The 17,264-nt window shown below is 34.2% G+C and overlaps 2 protein-coding genes across 2 annotated transcripts; both read left to right on the top strand.

Annotated features, from left to right (window-relative positions):
* The first annotated feature begins 12,268 nt into the window (after positions 1-12,268).
* Positions 12,269-15,535, top strand: LOC131599022 (serine carboxypeptidase II-2-like). The gene is made up of 9 exons (XM_058871542.1): positions 12,269-12,721; positions 12,819-12,914; positions 13,454-13,546; positions 13,628-13,713; positions 13,843-14,097; positions 14,218-14,351; positions 14,501-14,596; positions 14,691-14,796; positions 14,876-15,535. Exons 1-9 carry the CDS (start codon positions 12,322-12,324, stop codon positions 15,041-15,043), a joined length of 1,434 nt encoding a protein of 477 aa, XP_058727525.1. The 5' UTR covers positions 12,269-12,321; the 3' UTR covers positions 15,044-15,535.
* A 387-nt stretch (positions 15,536-15,922) lies between these two features.
* Positions 15,923-16,895, top strand: LOC131599021 (TPD1 protein homolog 1B-like). The gene is made up of 2 exons (XM_058871541.1): positions 15,923-16,038; positions 16,403-16,895. The coding sequence occupies exons 1-2, from the start codon at positions 15,969-15,971 to the stop codon at positions 16,711-16,713; spliced, it is 381 nt and encodes a 126-aa protein (XP_058727524.1). The 5' UTR covers positions 15,923-15,968; the 3' UTR covers positions 16,714-16,895.
* The last annotated feature ends 369 nt before the right edge of the window (positions 16,896-17,264 follow it).

Genomic DNA, 17,264 nt, shown 5'->3' with positions numbered 1-17,264 from the left:
CTTGTGGGGGAGATTGTTGAATTTCAAGTGTGAGTGATTAAATCTCACATCGACTAGAAATGGAGACAATGTTAGATATATATGAGAAATGACTCATACCTCGAATTCCTTAAGGTTTTGGATAAATATGTGGTGTCAAAAGTCTCTTGGACCTTGAACGTTTAGTTCATTGACACTTCCGGTGCTCCCCTTACTCCCTAACAAGTGGTATCAAAATCCTTGGTTTGGTGGGGTATAAATTTTTTAGTATGCTCTATGATTGCAGTTTTATATGATCTTCCACGTCAAAAAAGAAATTGTATACTCTGTGGTGGTTGGAAAAAAATTATTGTTGGAAAGGTTTTGGCTATAATGCCAAGTTTTTCAAATGCACTGAAGATTGAATTAAATAAATTTGATGGAAGAATCAATTTTGACTTTTGAAAAATTCAAGTTAAAGATGTCTTGATACAATTAGAATTAGACAAGACATTAAAAAGAAATTGTTCTTGACTGAGCCTAGAGTTAGCCAACCGTCAGACAGAGTCTAATCCACACGCAGTTCGAGGATGAACCAATACTCTGGCCCAATACACTAGACCCCGTTGAGAACACATTTCCCACGTGCTCCTCACCCGAGGACACGTCATCAACTGCCTCCCACGACTCGCACAGGAAGAGAGGCAGTTTGATCTCATGTAACGGGAAACTTCGCTCATGCCTCTGGAGATCTAGGAGTAGTTGATCCAGGGTGGTGAGCACATGCTACTTACCCTATGTACACGCAGAAATCTTGACAGTCATCCGTTATGGGCTTGGACTTTCAGCCCATAATAGAGAACATTGGCCCTGCGCTGCAGGCTCACTATAAATACCCTCCTCTACAAGAGGGTCAATTATTCATAATTTCTAACCCTAATCCTTGTATCTGCAACCGATATTGACTTTTACTTCAGAGTATCTGCAGGTACACGCCCTCCTTCGCTGATTATGTAACAACCCGTTTTTTTATAGTATTTATTTTATTATAATATTTTATATTTTTTTAGTGTGTTAATTAATTATTTAACTATTATGAGATTTAATTATTAATTTAATTAATTAAACTTGAGTGCATTTGTGTTTAATAGAATTAATTAAGTTATTAGAGAGTTAGATTAATTGGGCCTATTTATTGGAGTTATAAGGAATTAGGGGGTGTTATTAATTTTAAAGCCCAATATAATAAATAAATATAGTAAGAGAGAAAATAAGGGGAGAAGCATCATTTTCATTTTTCTGGTTTTCAAGAATAGAAGTGGAGGAGAGGAACAAGAAGAGGAAAGCTAGGGTTTTGGAGGAGAAATCAAGAGGTAAGGGGGAGAATCCCTAATCCTTGTGGGCTAGTATAATGGGGTAATTGGTAGATTAACATATTGATATTTGTTCATGGTTGAATATTATGAAATGTGTGTTTTAAATTCTGTTTTAGTGTATTAGAACCTGTAGAGAAACTGGAATTTTAAAACTAAAACTTAATGCCGGAAAACAACTACTCTGTGTTCATGAAAATTGTTTTTAACAAACGAAAATGTAAAAAAAAATGTCTTTAGCTACGGGACGAAGCTGTTGTTGTGCTACGTTGAGAAATGTACTCCATCCATATTGTGTTACTTAGCTGATAACCTCTAATTCTTATTTAAATTTCAAGATGTGAACCAATGTACCTTTTTGATAGAATTGCTGCTACTACTATTCATTGGCACAAAGAAAAACTGGAATACTTGGTGTTTATATTAACAACGTGGCCGGCTCTACTCCTTGAGCTTACACGCCACTTTTACCATTCCTGGGCCATGAGGAAACGTGAAAACACCATTTGGAACGCCCCTTCACTGTAGCGTTTAACTTTATTATATGGAAACTTGAATCAACATTTTTTTCTATTATTATTAAATGAATATATACTTTTTCCATTGAATGATTATATACTTCTTATCATTAAATGAATAGCACTTGTTTATGTAATACCACTGCCGCTAACTGTTGCACAGGGGAGGAAACGTGAACCACTTAAATTTTCTTATGGATAGAATACTTTCCTTGCTGACTAGTTTTTTTGGTCAAAAGGAAAAATATACTTGTTTCATTAAATGTTCCCCTTATTCACTTATTAGATTGATGATGTTATTTTGTTAAACATCACACGTGAGACCAATCTATTTTTTTTAGTGATATGAATATTGCTGTATATGGTCTAGTCACTTAAGAGAGGAACGTGAGTACATCATACACAAGTGATGGAAGCGTGGTGAGTATATATATATATATATATAGTAATTAATAAATGGAGATATTCCTTGATTATTACAAGGGTTGCAACTCCTCTGGGTATTTAAATGGTATACTCATATGGCTTCTTAGCTTTTTTTTTTTATGAAAAGAATAACTCCTATATAAATGATAAATTATGAATTAGCATGTGATAAATATTAATTATTAGTGTTAATTGAAATGTGGATTGAAAATTTGCGTGTTGACTACTATATGTGAATAATGCGTATGTGATGAGAATGTTGTGTACAATATTGTGGATAATTCATAGAGTGGATTATTGTGATATGCTAGATATTAAGATGGTAGAGATGATCTTAATTGCATATGTTTGTTAACATTGTACATACATTCATGTCATGGTGTGCCTTGAAACAAAGGTGGTTTGCTTTGAAACAAAAGCGAAGCTTAGATTCTAGAGTGAATCGGAGGCGGTAGACTATGTGTTTACATTTTGGTGGGCTTTGGTCTTGTCCGGATCGGAAGCGTGGCTTGGATTCTAGATATTGAATCGGAAAGCGGTGAAACTTTGGGTTCACAATTCGGTACCACATGCATTAGTGTCACATATCTTGCATTGAGTCACATTAAAATTATGCGATAATTGAGTATGTGAAGTTGATGTAGTTGTGATATGTGTATGAGTTTGATAGTTGAAACGGGTGAAGTTTGAATACATATTGGACAAACTGTGTGAATATGTGATAACTATGACTGTATACTTAATTGAGAATATAATAGTAGAATTGAAATATTATACTATTTAAGCTTGTTGTATACTCGATAACATGTGAAATATGTGTTGATTACTATTATCTATTTTGTTTTTCGTAGTATGACTAATTACTTGAAGTGTTGATGTAACTGTTATATTCTGTTATACTTTCTTCATAATGGTTCGTATTCTCACCCTTCTGTTTTAATGTTGCCCTCGTTTGGCGACATGCAGGTTCTGGAGTTTAGTAGCCGCGTGTGCCTAGCCGGAGGTTCTTCCTTGGTTATTGGAGACTAGGTAGTGAGTCGATGCTCTGGTCATGTAACACTGGGTAGACTAGGTGTATTGAACTCATGTTATATTGCTCATTTATTATGCTATGACTTATGAACTTATTTGTTGATTACTTGTTATTTTGAGAGGCTTATAAGCCAAACCTTTTGATTATACTTTATGTTGAATTGAGACTATTAGTCGATGTATGATCATGGTATGGGACATGAGTCATTATGAATCACACGAGTATCATATTTTCCGCTGTGAATGCATATCCAGGTTAAATTGTGATTTTATATTGAGTGTTATTAAAATGACCAGGAGTAATATGGTGTGTAGATAAAGGTTGTCAGTTTTTTTAAAGGTTTTTAGTTCTTCTAAAAGCATCGACGTGACGCCCTTTTGAATTATATGCATGCTATTCTCTGATTATATGTTAAATATTTTGGGGTATAAAAAGGGGTGTTACATTAGTGGTATCAGAGCATGGTCGACCAGTTGGTCAATAGTAGTTAATGTTTTCTTATCTTGTTGTATTTGATTTGTGTATCTGACACAACCGATACTGTTTGTCTGGTTGTTTGGTTGTCTAGGACGATGGTTGCAGGCAGGAATGATGATGCTATTGCTGAGGCATTGGCGATGTTGGCTGGTGCTATTGGTCAGATTCCTCCAGCGAATGCGGGTAACCAGAATGGAGATGATGATGAGTACCGTGCTTTAGGGAGATTCCAGAGGAACAATCCTCCTGTTTTTGAGAGTGAACATGAACCTGATAAAGCTCAAGCTTGGCTGAATGCTATTGAGAAGATCTTCAGAGTTATGAACTGTACTGATGCTCAGAAAGTGCAGTTTGGTACTCATATGCTGGAAAAGGAAGCTGAAGATTGGTGGAATAACACTCTTCAGAGGTTTGAAGAAGATGGCATTGAGGTTACTTGGGATCTTTTCCGTGATGTCTTCTTGGAGAACTACTTTCCAGAAGATTGTCGTGGGAAGAAAGAGGTGGAGTTCCTTGAGTTGAAGCAAGGAAATGGTACTGTTGCTGTTTATGCTGCTAAGTTTCAAGAGCTTATCAAGTATTGTCCTCACTATAATACTGCTAATGCTGAGAGATCTAAATGCTTGAAGTTTGTGAATGGCTTGAGACATGATATCAAGAAGGCTATTGGTTACCAACAGATTACCCGTTTTACTAAATTGGTTAACAAGAGTCGGATTTATGATGAGGATAGTAGAGAGAGTGCTTCTCTCTACAAGAGTTTGAAAGGAAAGAATCAGGATCGTGGGAAACCGTATGATGACAAGAGGAAACAAGCTGGTTTTGGCAAGAAGCCAAGTTAGGGAGGATCTTCTACTTCACCTAAGTGCTTCAAATGTGGTGTTGAGGGTCATAAAGCGGCGGAGTGCAAGAAGGAGGTTACTACTTGTTTCAAGTGTGGCAAGTATGGTCACATAGCTACTAATTGTAGAGGTGGTTCGAATGTGACTTGTTTTAACTGTGGAGAGAAAGGCCATGTTAGTACAAAATGCAACAAGCCAAATAAGGAGCAAGCAAAAGGAAAAGTGTTCGCATTGTCTGGTGCGGGAGCCACTACTGATGAGAGACTAATCCAAGGTACGTGCTTCATTAATGGTACACCTTTGATTGCTATTATTGATACCGGTGCGACACATTCTTTCATTTCCTTGGATTGTGCTAGAAGATTGAATCTTGTATTATCTGACATGCGTAGAAGTATGGTTATTGATACACCTGCTATGGGTTCTGTTTCTACTTCTTATGTATGTTTGAATTGTCCATTGAGTATCTTTGGTAGAGGTTTTGGGATCGATTTAGTTTGTCTTCCTTTAGAACAACTTGATGTGATTTTGGGTATGAATTGGTTGGAATTTAATTGTGTGTATATCAACTGTTTTGATAAGACGGTCATCTTTCCTGAGAATTGTGTTAAAGAAGATTTATTCTTGTCCGCTAAGCAAGTCGACAAATCAGTTCAAGGTGGAGCTGAATTGTTTATGTTGTTAGCGACCTTAGATGCGCGCGAGAAGAGAACCATTGAAGATTTGCCTATAGTTTGCGAATTTGGGAGGTGTTCTGATGCAAAAAGGATAAGTTGTAGCTTATGCTTCAAGGCAACTCAAGGTTCATGAGAGGAATTATCCTACACATGATTTGGAGTTAGCAGTTGTGGTATTTGTGTTAAAACTCTGGAGACATTATTTGTTTGGATCAAGGTTTGATGTGTTTAGTGATCACAAGAGCTTGAAGTACTTGTTCGATCAGAAGGAGTTGAATATGAGACAAAGAAGATGGTTAGAGTTCTTGAAGGACTACGATTTTGGTTTAAACTATCACCCTGGTAAAGCGAATGTTGTAGCCGATGCCTTGAGTCGGAAGTCATTACACATGTCTATGTTGATGGTTCGAGAGTTTGAATTGTTGGAACAATTTAGAGACTTGAGTTTGTTATGTGAAGAGACTTCTAGTGGTGTGAAGCTTGGTATGTTGAAGCTTACTAGTGGTATTTTGGATGAGATTCGAGAAGGACAGAAATCTGATTTGGGTTTGGTTGATCGATTCACATTGATTAATCAAGGAAAAGGCGGCGACTTTCGAATTGATGAGAATGGTATTATGAAGTGTCGTGATCGAATTTGTGTTCCAGATGTTGCGGACTTGAGAAAGAGGATTCTTGAGGAAGGACATAGAAGTGGTTTGAGTATTCATCCGGGCGCTACTAAAATGTATCAAGATCTGAGGAAAATGTTTTGGTGGCAAGGTATGGAGAAGGACATAGCGAAATTTGTGTATTCTTGTTTGACTTGTCAAAAGTCAAAGATTGAACATCAAAAACCGTCTGGTTTGATGCAACCGTTATCTATTCCCGAGTGGAAGTGGGATAGTATCTCGATGGATTTTGTTTCAGGTTTGCCAAGAACATCGAGTAATTGTGAGGCGATTTGGGTAATTGTAGATCGGTTGACTAAATGTGCTCATTTTATTCCGATGAGGATGGATTATTCAATGGAAAGACTTGCTAGGTTATACATCGAGAGAATTGTGTGCTTGCATGGTATCCCGTCGAGTATTGTTTCGGATAGAGATCCGAGGTTCACTTCGAGATTTTGGGAAGGTTTGCAAAGTGCATTAGGTACGAAGTTGCGTTTGAGCTCAGCGTATCATCCGCAAACCGATGGTCAAACGGAGAGGACTATTCAGTCACTTGAAGATCTTTTAAGGTCTTGTGTTTTGGAACAAGGAGGAAATTGGGATAGTTTCTTGTCGTTGATCGAGTTTACTTATAACAACAGTTTCTATTCGAGTATTGGAATGGCACCTTTTGAGGCTCTCTATGGTAGGAGGTGTAGAACTCCTTTGTGTTGGTATGAGTCGGGAGAGAGTGCTGTGGTTGGACCCGAATTAATCCAAGAGACTACGGATAAAATTAAGATGATTCAAGAGAAGATGAAGGCTTCTCAAAGCCGTCAAAAGAGTTACCATGATAAGAGAAGGAAGGCTCTTGAATTTGAGAAGGATGATCATGTGTTTCTTCGGGTTACGCCAATAACGAGAGTTGGTAGAGCGTTGAAGTCACGTAAGTTAACACCGCGTTTTATTGGCCCTTACCAAATTTCGGAAAGGGTGGGTGAAGTAGCTTATCGGATTGCGTTGCCACCGTCTCTTTCTAATCTCCATGACGTATTCCATGTGTCACAATTGAGGAGATATATTGCGGATCCATCGCACGTTGTTCAGTTGGATGATGTTCAAGTAAGAGATAATTTGACGGTTGATACAACACCTATGCGGATTGAGGATCGTGAAGTGAAGAAGCTTCGTGGCAAGGAAATCGCTTTGGTGAAAGTGGTATGGGGCGGAGTCGCCAATGGCAACATCACTTGGGAACTCGAGGATAAGATGAAGGAATCGTATTCGGAGTTGTTTGTTTGAGGTAATTTTTGAGGCCGAAAATCTTTTAAGTTGGGGAGAGTTGTAACAACCCGTTTTTTTATAGTATTTATTTTATTATAATATTTTATATTTTTTTAGTGTGTTAATTAATTATTTAACTATTATGAGATTTAATTATTAATTTAATTAATTAAACTTGAGTGCATTTGTGTTTAATAGAATTAATTAAGTTATTAGAGAGTTAGATTAATTGGGCCTATTTATTGGAGTTATAAGGAATTAGGGGGTGTTATTAATTTTAAAGCCCAATATAATAAATAAACATAGTAAGAGAGAAAATAAGGGGAGAAGCATCATTTTCATTTTTCTGGTTTTCAAGAATAGAAGTGGAGGAGAGGAACAAGAAGAGGAAAGCTAGGGTTTTGGAGGAGAAATCAAGAGGTAAGGGGGAGAATCCCTAATCATTGTGGGCTAGTATAATGGGGTAATTGGTAGATTAACATATTGATATTTGTTCATGGTTGAATATTATGAAATGTGTGTTTTAAATTCTGTTTAGTGTATTAGAACCTGTAGAGAAACTGGAATTTTAAAACTAAAACTTAATGCCGGAAAACAACTACTCTGTGTTCATGAAAATTGTTTTTAACAAACGAAAATGTAAAAAAAAAAAAGTCTTTAGCTACGGGACGATGCTGTTGTTGTGCTACATTGAGAAATGTACTCCATCCATATTGTGTTACTTAGCTGATAACCTCTAATTCTTATTTAAATTTCAAGATGTGAACCAATGTACCTTTTTGATAGAATTGCTGCTACTACTATTCATTGGCACAAAGAAAAACTGGAATATTTGGTGTTTATATTAACAACGTGGCCGGCTCTCCTCCTTGAGCTTACACGCCACTTTTACCATTCCTGGGCCATGAGGAAACGTGAAAACACCATTTGGAATGCCCCTTCACTGTAGCGTTTAACTTTATTATATGGAAACTTGAATCAACATTTTTTTCTATTATTATTAAATGAATATATACTTTTTCCATTGAATGATTATATACTTCTTATCATTAAATGAATAGCACTTGTTTATTTAATACCACTGCCGCTAACTGTTGCGCAGGGGAGGAAACGTGAACCACTTAAATTTTCTTATGGATAGAATACTTTCCTTGCTGACTAGTTTTTTTGGTCAAAAGGAAAAATATACTTGTTTCATTAAATGTTCCCCTTATTCACTTATTAGATTGATGATGTTATTTTTTTAAACATCACACGTGAGACCAATCTATTTTTTTAGTGATATGAATATTGCTGTATATGGTCTAGTCACTTAAGAGAGGAACGTGAGTACATCATACACAAGTGATGGAAGCGTGGTGAGTATATATATATATATATATATATATATATATATATATATATATATATATATATATATATATATATATATATATATATATATATATATATATATATATATATATATATAGTAATTAATAAATGGAGATATTCCTTGATTATTACAAGGGTTGCAACTCCTCTGGGTATTTAAATGGTATACTCATATGGCTTCTTAGCTTATTTTTTTTTTATGAAAAGAATAACTCCTATATAAATGATAAATTATGAATTAGCATGTGATAAATATTAATTATTAGTGTTAATTGAAATGTGGATTGGAAATTTGCGTGTTGACTACTATATGTGAATAATGCGTATGTGATGAGAATGTTGTGTACAATATTGTGGATAATTCATAGAGTGGATTATTGTGATATGCTAGATATTAAGATGGTAGAGATGATCTTAATTGCATATGTTTGTTAACATTGTACATACATTCATGTCATGGTGTGCCTTGAAACAAAGGTGGTTTGCTTTGAAACAAAAGCGAAGCTTAGATTCTCGAGTGAATCGGAGGCGGTAGACTATGTGCTTACATTTTGGTGGGCTTTGGTCTTGTCCGGATCGGAAGCGTGGCTTGGATTCTAGATATTGAATCGGAAAGCGGTGAAACTTTGGGTTCACAATTCGGTACCACATGCATTAGTGTCACATATCTTGCATTGAGTCACATTAAAATTATGCGATAATTGAGTATGTGAAGTTGATGTAGTTGTGATATGTGTATGAGTTTGATAGTTGAAACGGGTGAAGTTTGAATACATATTGGACAAACTGTGTGAATATGTGATAACTATGACTGTATACTTAATTGAGAATATAATAGTAGAATTGAAATATTATACTATTTAAGCTTGTTGTATACTCGATAACATGTGAAATATGTGTTGATTACTATTATCTATTTTGTTTTTTATAGTATGACTAATTACTTGAAGTGTTGATGTAACTGTTATATTCTGTTATACTTTCTTCATAATGGTTCGTATTCTCACCCTTCTGTTTTAATGTTGCCCTCGTTTGGCGACATGCAGGTTCTGGAGTTTAGTAGCCGCGTGTGCCTAGCCGGAGGTTCTTCCTTGGTTATTGGAGACTAGGTAGTGAGTCGATGCTCTGGTCATGTAACACTGGATGGACTAGGTGTATTGAACTCATGTTATATTGCTCATTTATTATGCTATGACTTATGAACTTATTTGTTGATTACTTTTTATTTTGAGAGGCTTATAAGCCAAACCTTTTGATTATACTTTATGTTGAATTGAGACTATTAGTCGATGTATGATCATGGTATGGGACATGAGTCATTATGAATCACACGAGTATCATATTTTCCGCTGTGAATGCATATCCAGGTTAAATTGTGATTTTATATTGAGTGTTATTAAAATGACCAGGAGTATTGTGGTGTGTAGATAAAGGCTGTCAGTTTTTTTTAAGGTTTATAGTTCTTCTAAAAGCATCGATGTGACGCCCTTTTGAATTATATGCATGCTATTCTCTGATTATATGTTAAATATTTTGGGGTATAAAAAGGGGTGTTACAGATTACACCAAGTCCACGACGTCTGTCGGAAGCTTAATTTTTGATCCTAGTAAGAAATATTTCTAACATGAGCACATGGACAATCCGCATGTTTTTGGCTAAGAATATTCTTGCGAATGTTATGGGTACACCATCGACCAAAAATATTTGGAAGAAACTTGAAAGACTATATGAAGGAAATGGTATATCAAATCACTTATTGTTGAATGAGCAGTTTCATAACTTCCGTATGGATGAACATACAAAAGTATATGAACATCTAAGTGTTATAAATGGTATTGTTTCTGAATTAGAAAATGTTGGAATCAATATTGATGATGAAGATAAAGCTTTGAGACTCATATGGTGTCTTCCATCTTCATATGAGCATATTAAACCTAATTTTGATATATGGAAAGTAAACTTTGATTTTTGAAGAAGTTGCTAGTAAAATTATTTTTGAGGAAATAAGATTGAAGAGCGAGGATAATACTTCACCAAACTCGGCGTTGGTTGCTAGATGAAGGCCTTATGTGAAGAAAAATAATGAAACAGGTGTGAGATGTTGGAAATATGAAAAGATTGGACATATAAAAATATAAGTGTCCTGACAGGGGAGTGTTACAGAAGGGCTTTGAGTCAAATACTAACAATGTCCCACTCGTTGTGGGAGAGGATGATCTTCTATGAAAAATTATGAAGTGTGTCCCGATGGCATCTCCACTGTCATGGAAAAGACTAGTTATTGCTAGTGGATTAACACATGGACAATGATGTAAAGTGTGTTGTGAGATTATGTTGATGGTTGAAAAGCTTCCTACCAACATGGAAGTTGCACCATGAGTTGTCAACTTGTGTTCGATATTTGGGAATTCTTGAAGTGATTTAGCTTCAAGTGAAGTATACTCTTCTTTAGGTGGAGTATGATAGTTTTTGAATTATGACTGTCGGTGAATACAATGTGAAAATTCTTGAAGTTATGTAACTTCAAGTGACTATACTATTTAAGGTGGAGTATGATTATTGGAAAAGACGGTGAAAGCTTATATATTATTTTCAATCAAGGTGAATATTGTTAGAGTTGGTTGAAAATATACGTTAAGAAGACTCATTTCACTTAGTTTTTTTAAAGAAATGAGTCCAAGACTATATAAAGGATTCAAGTTCTTTGTGACAAGATGCACTAGTAAAAAACACTTTAAGCTTGTATTTGAGTTTTTATATTTTCTCTTATACTCTTGTGTTAGAGTGTTGTAAATGGTAGTTAAATATTTTCTTTGGAGAGTGTATTGAGGCATTGGGGTGGTTGAGTGTAGTCTATGTGTTATAACAATGTTCAAATTGTGTTATTTTGTAGTTGTTATTTGACAACAGCCATGGTTTTTCTCTAGTTTTAGAGTTTCCACGTGAAATTCTTATGTTATAATTGTGTTCCTCTTTTTCTCTGTACTTTGTTTATTCCCAACACCAATTACCATTAAGAGATCAAACTAATAAGGGACAATAACTCTAAATGGTCTTTGATGTGCCTTTAGTACAAAATGAGTCATAACTTATATATAAAAAGATGTCCACTAAGGAAAAAGTGGAACACAATTAACATATAGATGACTAAGACTTTATTAGTGCTCGTTGATAACGTTAAATTGATGTACTTTACAAATACAATAATACAAAGACTCATTGAATAAATAATGATTGAATTATCTGCCCTACCTTTATAGTATACTGACACTCCGACATCAATAATATAAAAAAATATAAGGCACCGACACCGCTATCTATATGATAATATTTGACTTTCATTAATTCATCTATAACTAAAAAAATAGAAAATATTTCAATCAAAGTTTACGTATTTGATTCTTCATTGATGATATTAATTCGATATATGTTTAACCTTTTTAAGATGTGTAAAATTTGTTTGTAAAAAATTATATAAGTTATGTTGAAAAAAATTACTTGTTTAGATTGTCAATGTCATACGAATATTTGGAGTGTCTAAGTAAAGAAAAATATCTTTTAGAACATTTACCTGACTTTGCAACCTTTATCTAACTTTTTCAACACATCACACCGGGTTAAACTAGCATATAATTCAAAGATACATAATGGTTAATTTCTATATTTTTAGTTAATAATGTGAAGGCGATGTAAGTGAGTATCACTATTTATGTATCTCTATCTACAATGAGAATGGCAAATTCTAATTGGTCTCAACTCTTGCTCTTTTGCATCCTAACATTGTCATCCCTTTTCCTAAGCAACATCAATGTTGCATTTGCAACAAACCCATTTGTCCAACAAAAGAAAGACAGGATTTTTAAGGCACTCCCGGGTCAAAACTTCAACATAACCTTCAAACACTATTCTGGGTATATTACAGTCAACGAGGAAGTTGGTAGGACACTCTTTTACTGGTTCATTGAAGCAGATCATATAGATCCTACCTCAAAGCCTCTTCTTTTATGGTTCAATGGTGGTCCTGGTTGTTCTTCTATAGCTTATGGAGAAGCTGTGGAAATTGGTCCTTTTCATATTAACTCAGATGGCAAAACCCTTTATCTTAATCCTTATTCTTGGAATCAAGGTGAGTTTTATTGTGTTTGTTAATTTGTTTAATCCAGTCTCAAGATTTATGCTATAAATAAACTATGGTGTGTTGAATTGTTTTTTTGTTTTTGTAGTTGCCAATATTCTTTATATTGACTCTCCTGTTGGAGTTGGATTTTCTTATTCAAATAATTCAACTGATATTTTCAACAATGGAGATAAGAGGACAGGTAACATATAACTTACTTGTATCTAGATTCCTTGCATTGTAGGTTTCTGGCGTAAGGGGTGTGTTAAGAGTGTCACATTTCTACGCTCCAGATGTCTTAGTTCCGGATGTCTGAGTGTGAGGGGGTGTGTTAACGGTTCTTATCGGGTTTTCGCTATCAGTTGCCTACCATTTATTTCCACGTTTCAGTTGTCCATTCATATGTGTATTCCTGGGTGTGGCTGTGGGTGTGAGAGTGTGTGTTAAGAGTCTCACTTTTCCACGTGATAAAAATTGACTTTATACCTCAAAAATCAATTTTGCATGCTCCAAACGTGTATGTTATGCATGCTCTAAACATAAATGTCAAAATAAATTTCGTAATCCTAGAATCGTTTTTTGTGAAAAGTGAAGCCAAATACGTGTCTAGGGGTTCTCCCTAATGGACTAATTGATCTGGATGAGTTCTCCTTTTGGCCGATCATAACACTTTACCGATAACTTTTCATGCATGCCAATTGAATCAAATTAAATTAATTATCTGTAATTCTGTATATGCAGCTGAGGACAATCTCATATTTCTATTGAAGTGGTTTAAGCGTTTTCCCCAGTATAAAAAAACAGACTTTTTCATCAGTGGCGAGAGCTATGCAGGTAAACACAAATGGTGTGACTAAAACGACACTTATCGTGTCAAGTGTTTGAGTTCTCTGATTCTTGTTTTCCTTGTTTCAGGACATTATGTTCCCCAACTTAGCCAACTTATTGTCAAGTACAACTCAGCTACAAAACAAGATTCTATAAACTTCAAAGGTTACATGGTATGCATTCCATTTTTACGCAAAAAATCCACATATGTCATTAGAGGAAGATTTTTTCTTGGAATTGATAGTTCCTTTTGCATCGTTAACTAAATCAATAACATACACCTCTGTCTGCTTCTGCTACAGGTAGGAAATGCTCTATTAGATGATTTCTATGATCAATTGGGGATATTCCAGTTTATGTGGTCAAGTGGTATGATTTCGGATCAAACATTCAAGCTCTTAAACCTTCTATGTGATTTTCAGTCAATCAGACACCCGTCAGAGTCATGTGAAAAAACTTTGGAAATCGCCTATGAAGAACTTGGTAATATAGACCCATACAGTATCTTTACCTCTACTTGCCATGCTAACCATAATCAGCACGTTAAAAGAAAGCTTGTGAGTGTATCCTTCTTGCTTCTATAATTGTTTTATCATGTCTTTAAGGGTTCTAATGTTGTGTTCTGAATTATACGATTTTATAGTACAAATCCTTATCCGTATGCTGTCATGTAACAGAGTGCAGGAAGACTCAGAAGTGCGTATGATCCTTGCACCGCGAAGCACAGCACTATATACTTCAATCAACCCGAGGTCCAAAGAATTCTACATATTGATCCAAATCACAAGCCGGAAAAATGGCAGACTTGCAGGTAATGCTCATGAGGGAAAATTTTGAAAGAACAAAAAGTTCGCAACATTCTGATAATGTACGCACAACATTAAATGCATGACTGTCTTTTATTCGCTGTTTTTAACAAGTTCTCAAGATCAGAATTCCACTTATTCTCATTCATTGCAGCAAAATGGTAGGTATTAACTGGAAGGATTCGCCTAGAACAGTTCTTAATATATATCGTGAACTTATTCCTACCGGACTGCGAATATGGATATTCAGGTTACTCATTCATCCACTGTCATTCATATAGCATTTTCTCTTCCTTCAATAACTTCGAGTGCCAAAGAAGCTTATATTTTCTATGTCATGACAGTGGTAATACAGATGCTGTTCTCCCGGTAACATCTACTCGCTATTCCATAAATGCTCTCAAGCTTCCAACTGTGAGCCCCTGGCGTGCATGGTATGATGACGGAGAGGTAAGTCAGCAATAGATAAATAGACATTTCACATTCTCTTCGGTGCGTTGACATTGACATAGACATATAAAACAAACAGGTTGGAGGATGGACGCAAGAATACGCCGGACTCATGTTTGTAACTGTAAGGGGTGCCGGGCACCAAGTTCCTCTGCATAGACCGAAACTTGCTCTAACATTGTTCAAATCCTTTTTAGCAGGAACCTCCATGCCAACTTTCGAACCGGTCACACTCACGACCGCCTAATGATGTAGTTAATACAAGTTTATGGTTGTTACATTGCCAATTTTGTTAGTTTTCCTTGAAATATTTCTCAAAAGTGTTGCTCTAAGCAATGCTGTGGAGCACAATTTATTCTTACAAGAAATGCAAGAATGCTGATATACCGAGGTTCGAACTCGAGCCCAGCATATCCATGACACTATCAAATATCAATTTAATTAAATTGTGTATTTGTTTTTTTTTTTTAAATTAAAATTTAATATATGTGTAAAAGAATTTTTTATGTCTGTGTCTACCTAAAAATTGTCCTTTCCTACATTAACTTTTTTCAAATAAATTTGATAAAAAAACTAACCAATAAAAATATACATATATTAAAAACTGTGCTATATATAGAATACGAAAACAAATTAGGATCTCGTCCTTCTTCAAGCAGATCTAATACAATCTTTACTTTTAGAAATACTAAAAAAATATACCTATATTATTTCAATTTTTTAAATTTTTTTTAAAATCATACATTCATTGCACAACTTTACATTTACTATGTGAAAAGATGAAAACCCAAAATAAAAAAAGTAAATTTTTAGTTGCATTTTAAAAATTGATGAAAATACCTAAAAAGTTGTTTACCAATAAAAACAAATACATTAAAATATAAATTATTATAATATTCTTTTTAATTTATTATGATAAACAAAACCTGAAAATGCATTTTAAAAGTAAAATTTTTGGTTGCATTTTAAAAATTGATCCCCTTTTGCATTTAATTTACTTTAATAGAAATTATTATAATATTCTTTTTTTGGTAATATATACAATGGTCAAAAATAACTTTCATAACAATTAGTCAAAATAAACTTTTATAACATTTGTAACATATTTTACATCTATAAATAACACAACACATCATAGTTATTAGTTACCAAATCCAAAAACTATCATTCCTATGTCAAAAATGGTTGATTCAACCATCAAAATTCTCACCTTAGTGTCATTTCTCGTCCTCATTTCTCAAGGTAATGTTTCTTCCAATCAAATCATTTAAATTTCTAGTAATTTCTATAAAATGTTAATTAACCTATGTAACAATGACACAATATTTTTGGTTTGGGTGTCGGTGTAAGTGACACAGACACCTATACTGAAAGATTTTAAAAAATGTCCGTGACCGAGAATATGGTCGGGACAAAACGATTTTAGTAGATGTCGATACTGATATTGTTATACTGTTTTTCATATTGAAGAATAAATTATCATTAATTCACAATGCGAGGAACGCAATACACCTGTACCGACCGAAATTCCAAAAACCTTTATGTGACCGTTTCTTAAAATCTTACTTATATCATTTTTAATTTATTAATTTTTAAATTATTGCAGGCTATAGCAAATGTTCATTGAGTAATCTCTCCATATACCAATATCCAACAGGACATCAATTGAAGCTATTTCCAGAATATCGTGTTGATATCATAAACAATTGCCCTAATTGTGTTCAAAAGAATGTGAAGATAAATTGCCCTAATTTTGAAACAGTTGAATTTGTAGACCCTTCAATTTTTAATGTTTCTGGCGATATTTGTCTTGTTAATGGTGGTAAACCTATTGTAACAAATCTTAATGTCACCTTTAATTATGCTTGGAGTAATTCATTTGTATTAACTCCAAATTCCTCTGAGATTAGCTGTTAAATTGCAATGTTCATCTTGTAAACTTGATGTCATGTTTAGCTGTACTTGTGGTTTACAAGCATTAATAGATAAATTTTCTATACCTGTTCTGGAATTTTATACATTGGTTATTTAGGGGTGAATGATTTACAATGAAAGCAGTGGAATAAAATAAAATAAAATATAATAAATATTATTTTTTATCTTTTAAAAATTTTAGGACGAAATAAAATGAATTTTTCATTTCATCCAAATCGAAAGAAATAAAATATAATGGTGTGATACAATATAATGAAATTCATACAATTCTATTCTATAGCGCTCCCTCCAATTTTAACATGATCTAAATAATAACACCATTCATTTCATCTCATATCGTTCTACTCTATCCAATTCCATCAATCTTAACATAATTATAGGACAAAATAAGGTAAGTTTTTCATTCCGCTGAAATCGATAGAAAACAAGTATAGTTGTAAAAATTCTCAATCTGTCTAAATCGAAAAAGTGGTGGAATACAAAAAAAAAAAAATTCATATCATTAAATTACTCTAAACTCCATCCGATCATCT

The sequence above is a fragment of the Vicia villosa genome, linkage group LG4 (assembly GCF_029867415.1).
Source record: "Vicia villosa cultivar HV-30 ecotype Madison, WI linkage group LG4, Vvil1.0, whole genome shotgun sequence".
Classification (NCBI taxonomy): Eukaryota; Viridiplantae; Streptophyta; class Magnoliopsida; order Fabales; family Fabaceae; genus Vicia; species Vicia villosa.
The sequence above is the reverse complement of the archived record's forward strand: the minus strand, read 5'-3'. Positions and strand labels throughout refer to the sequence as shown.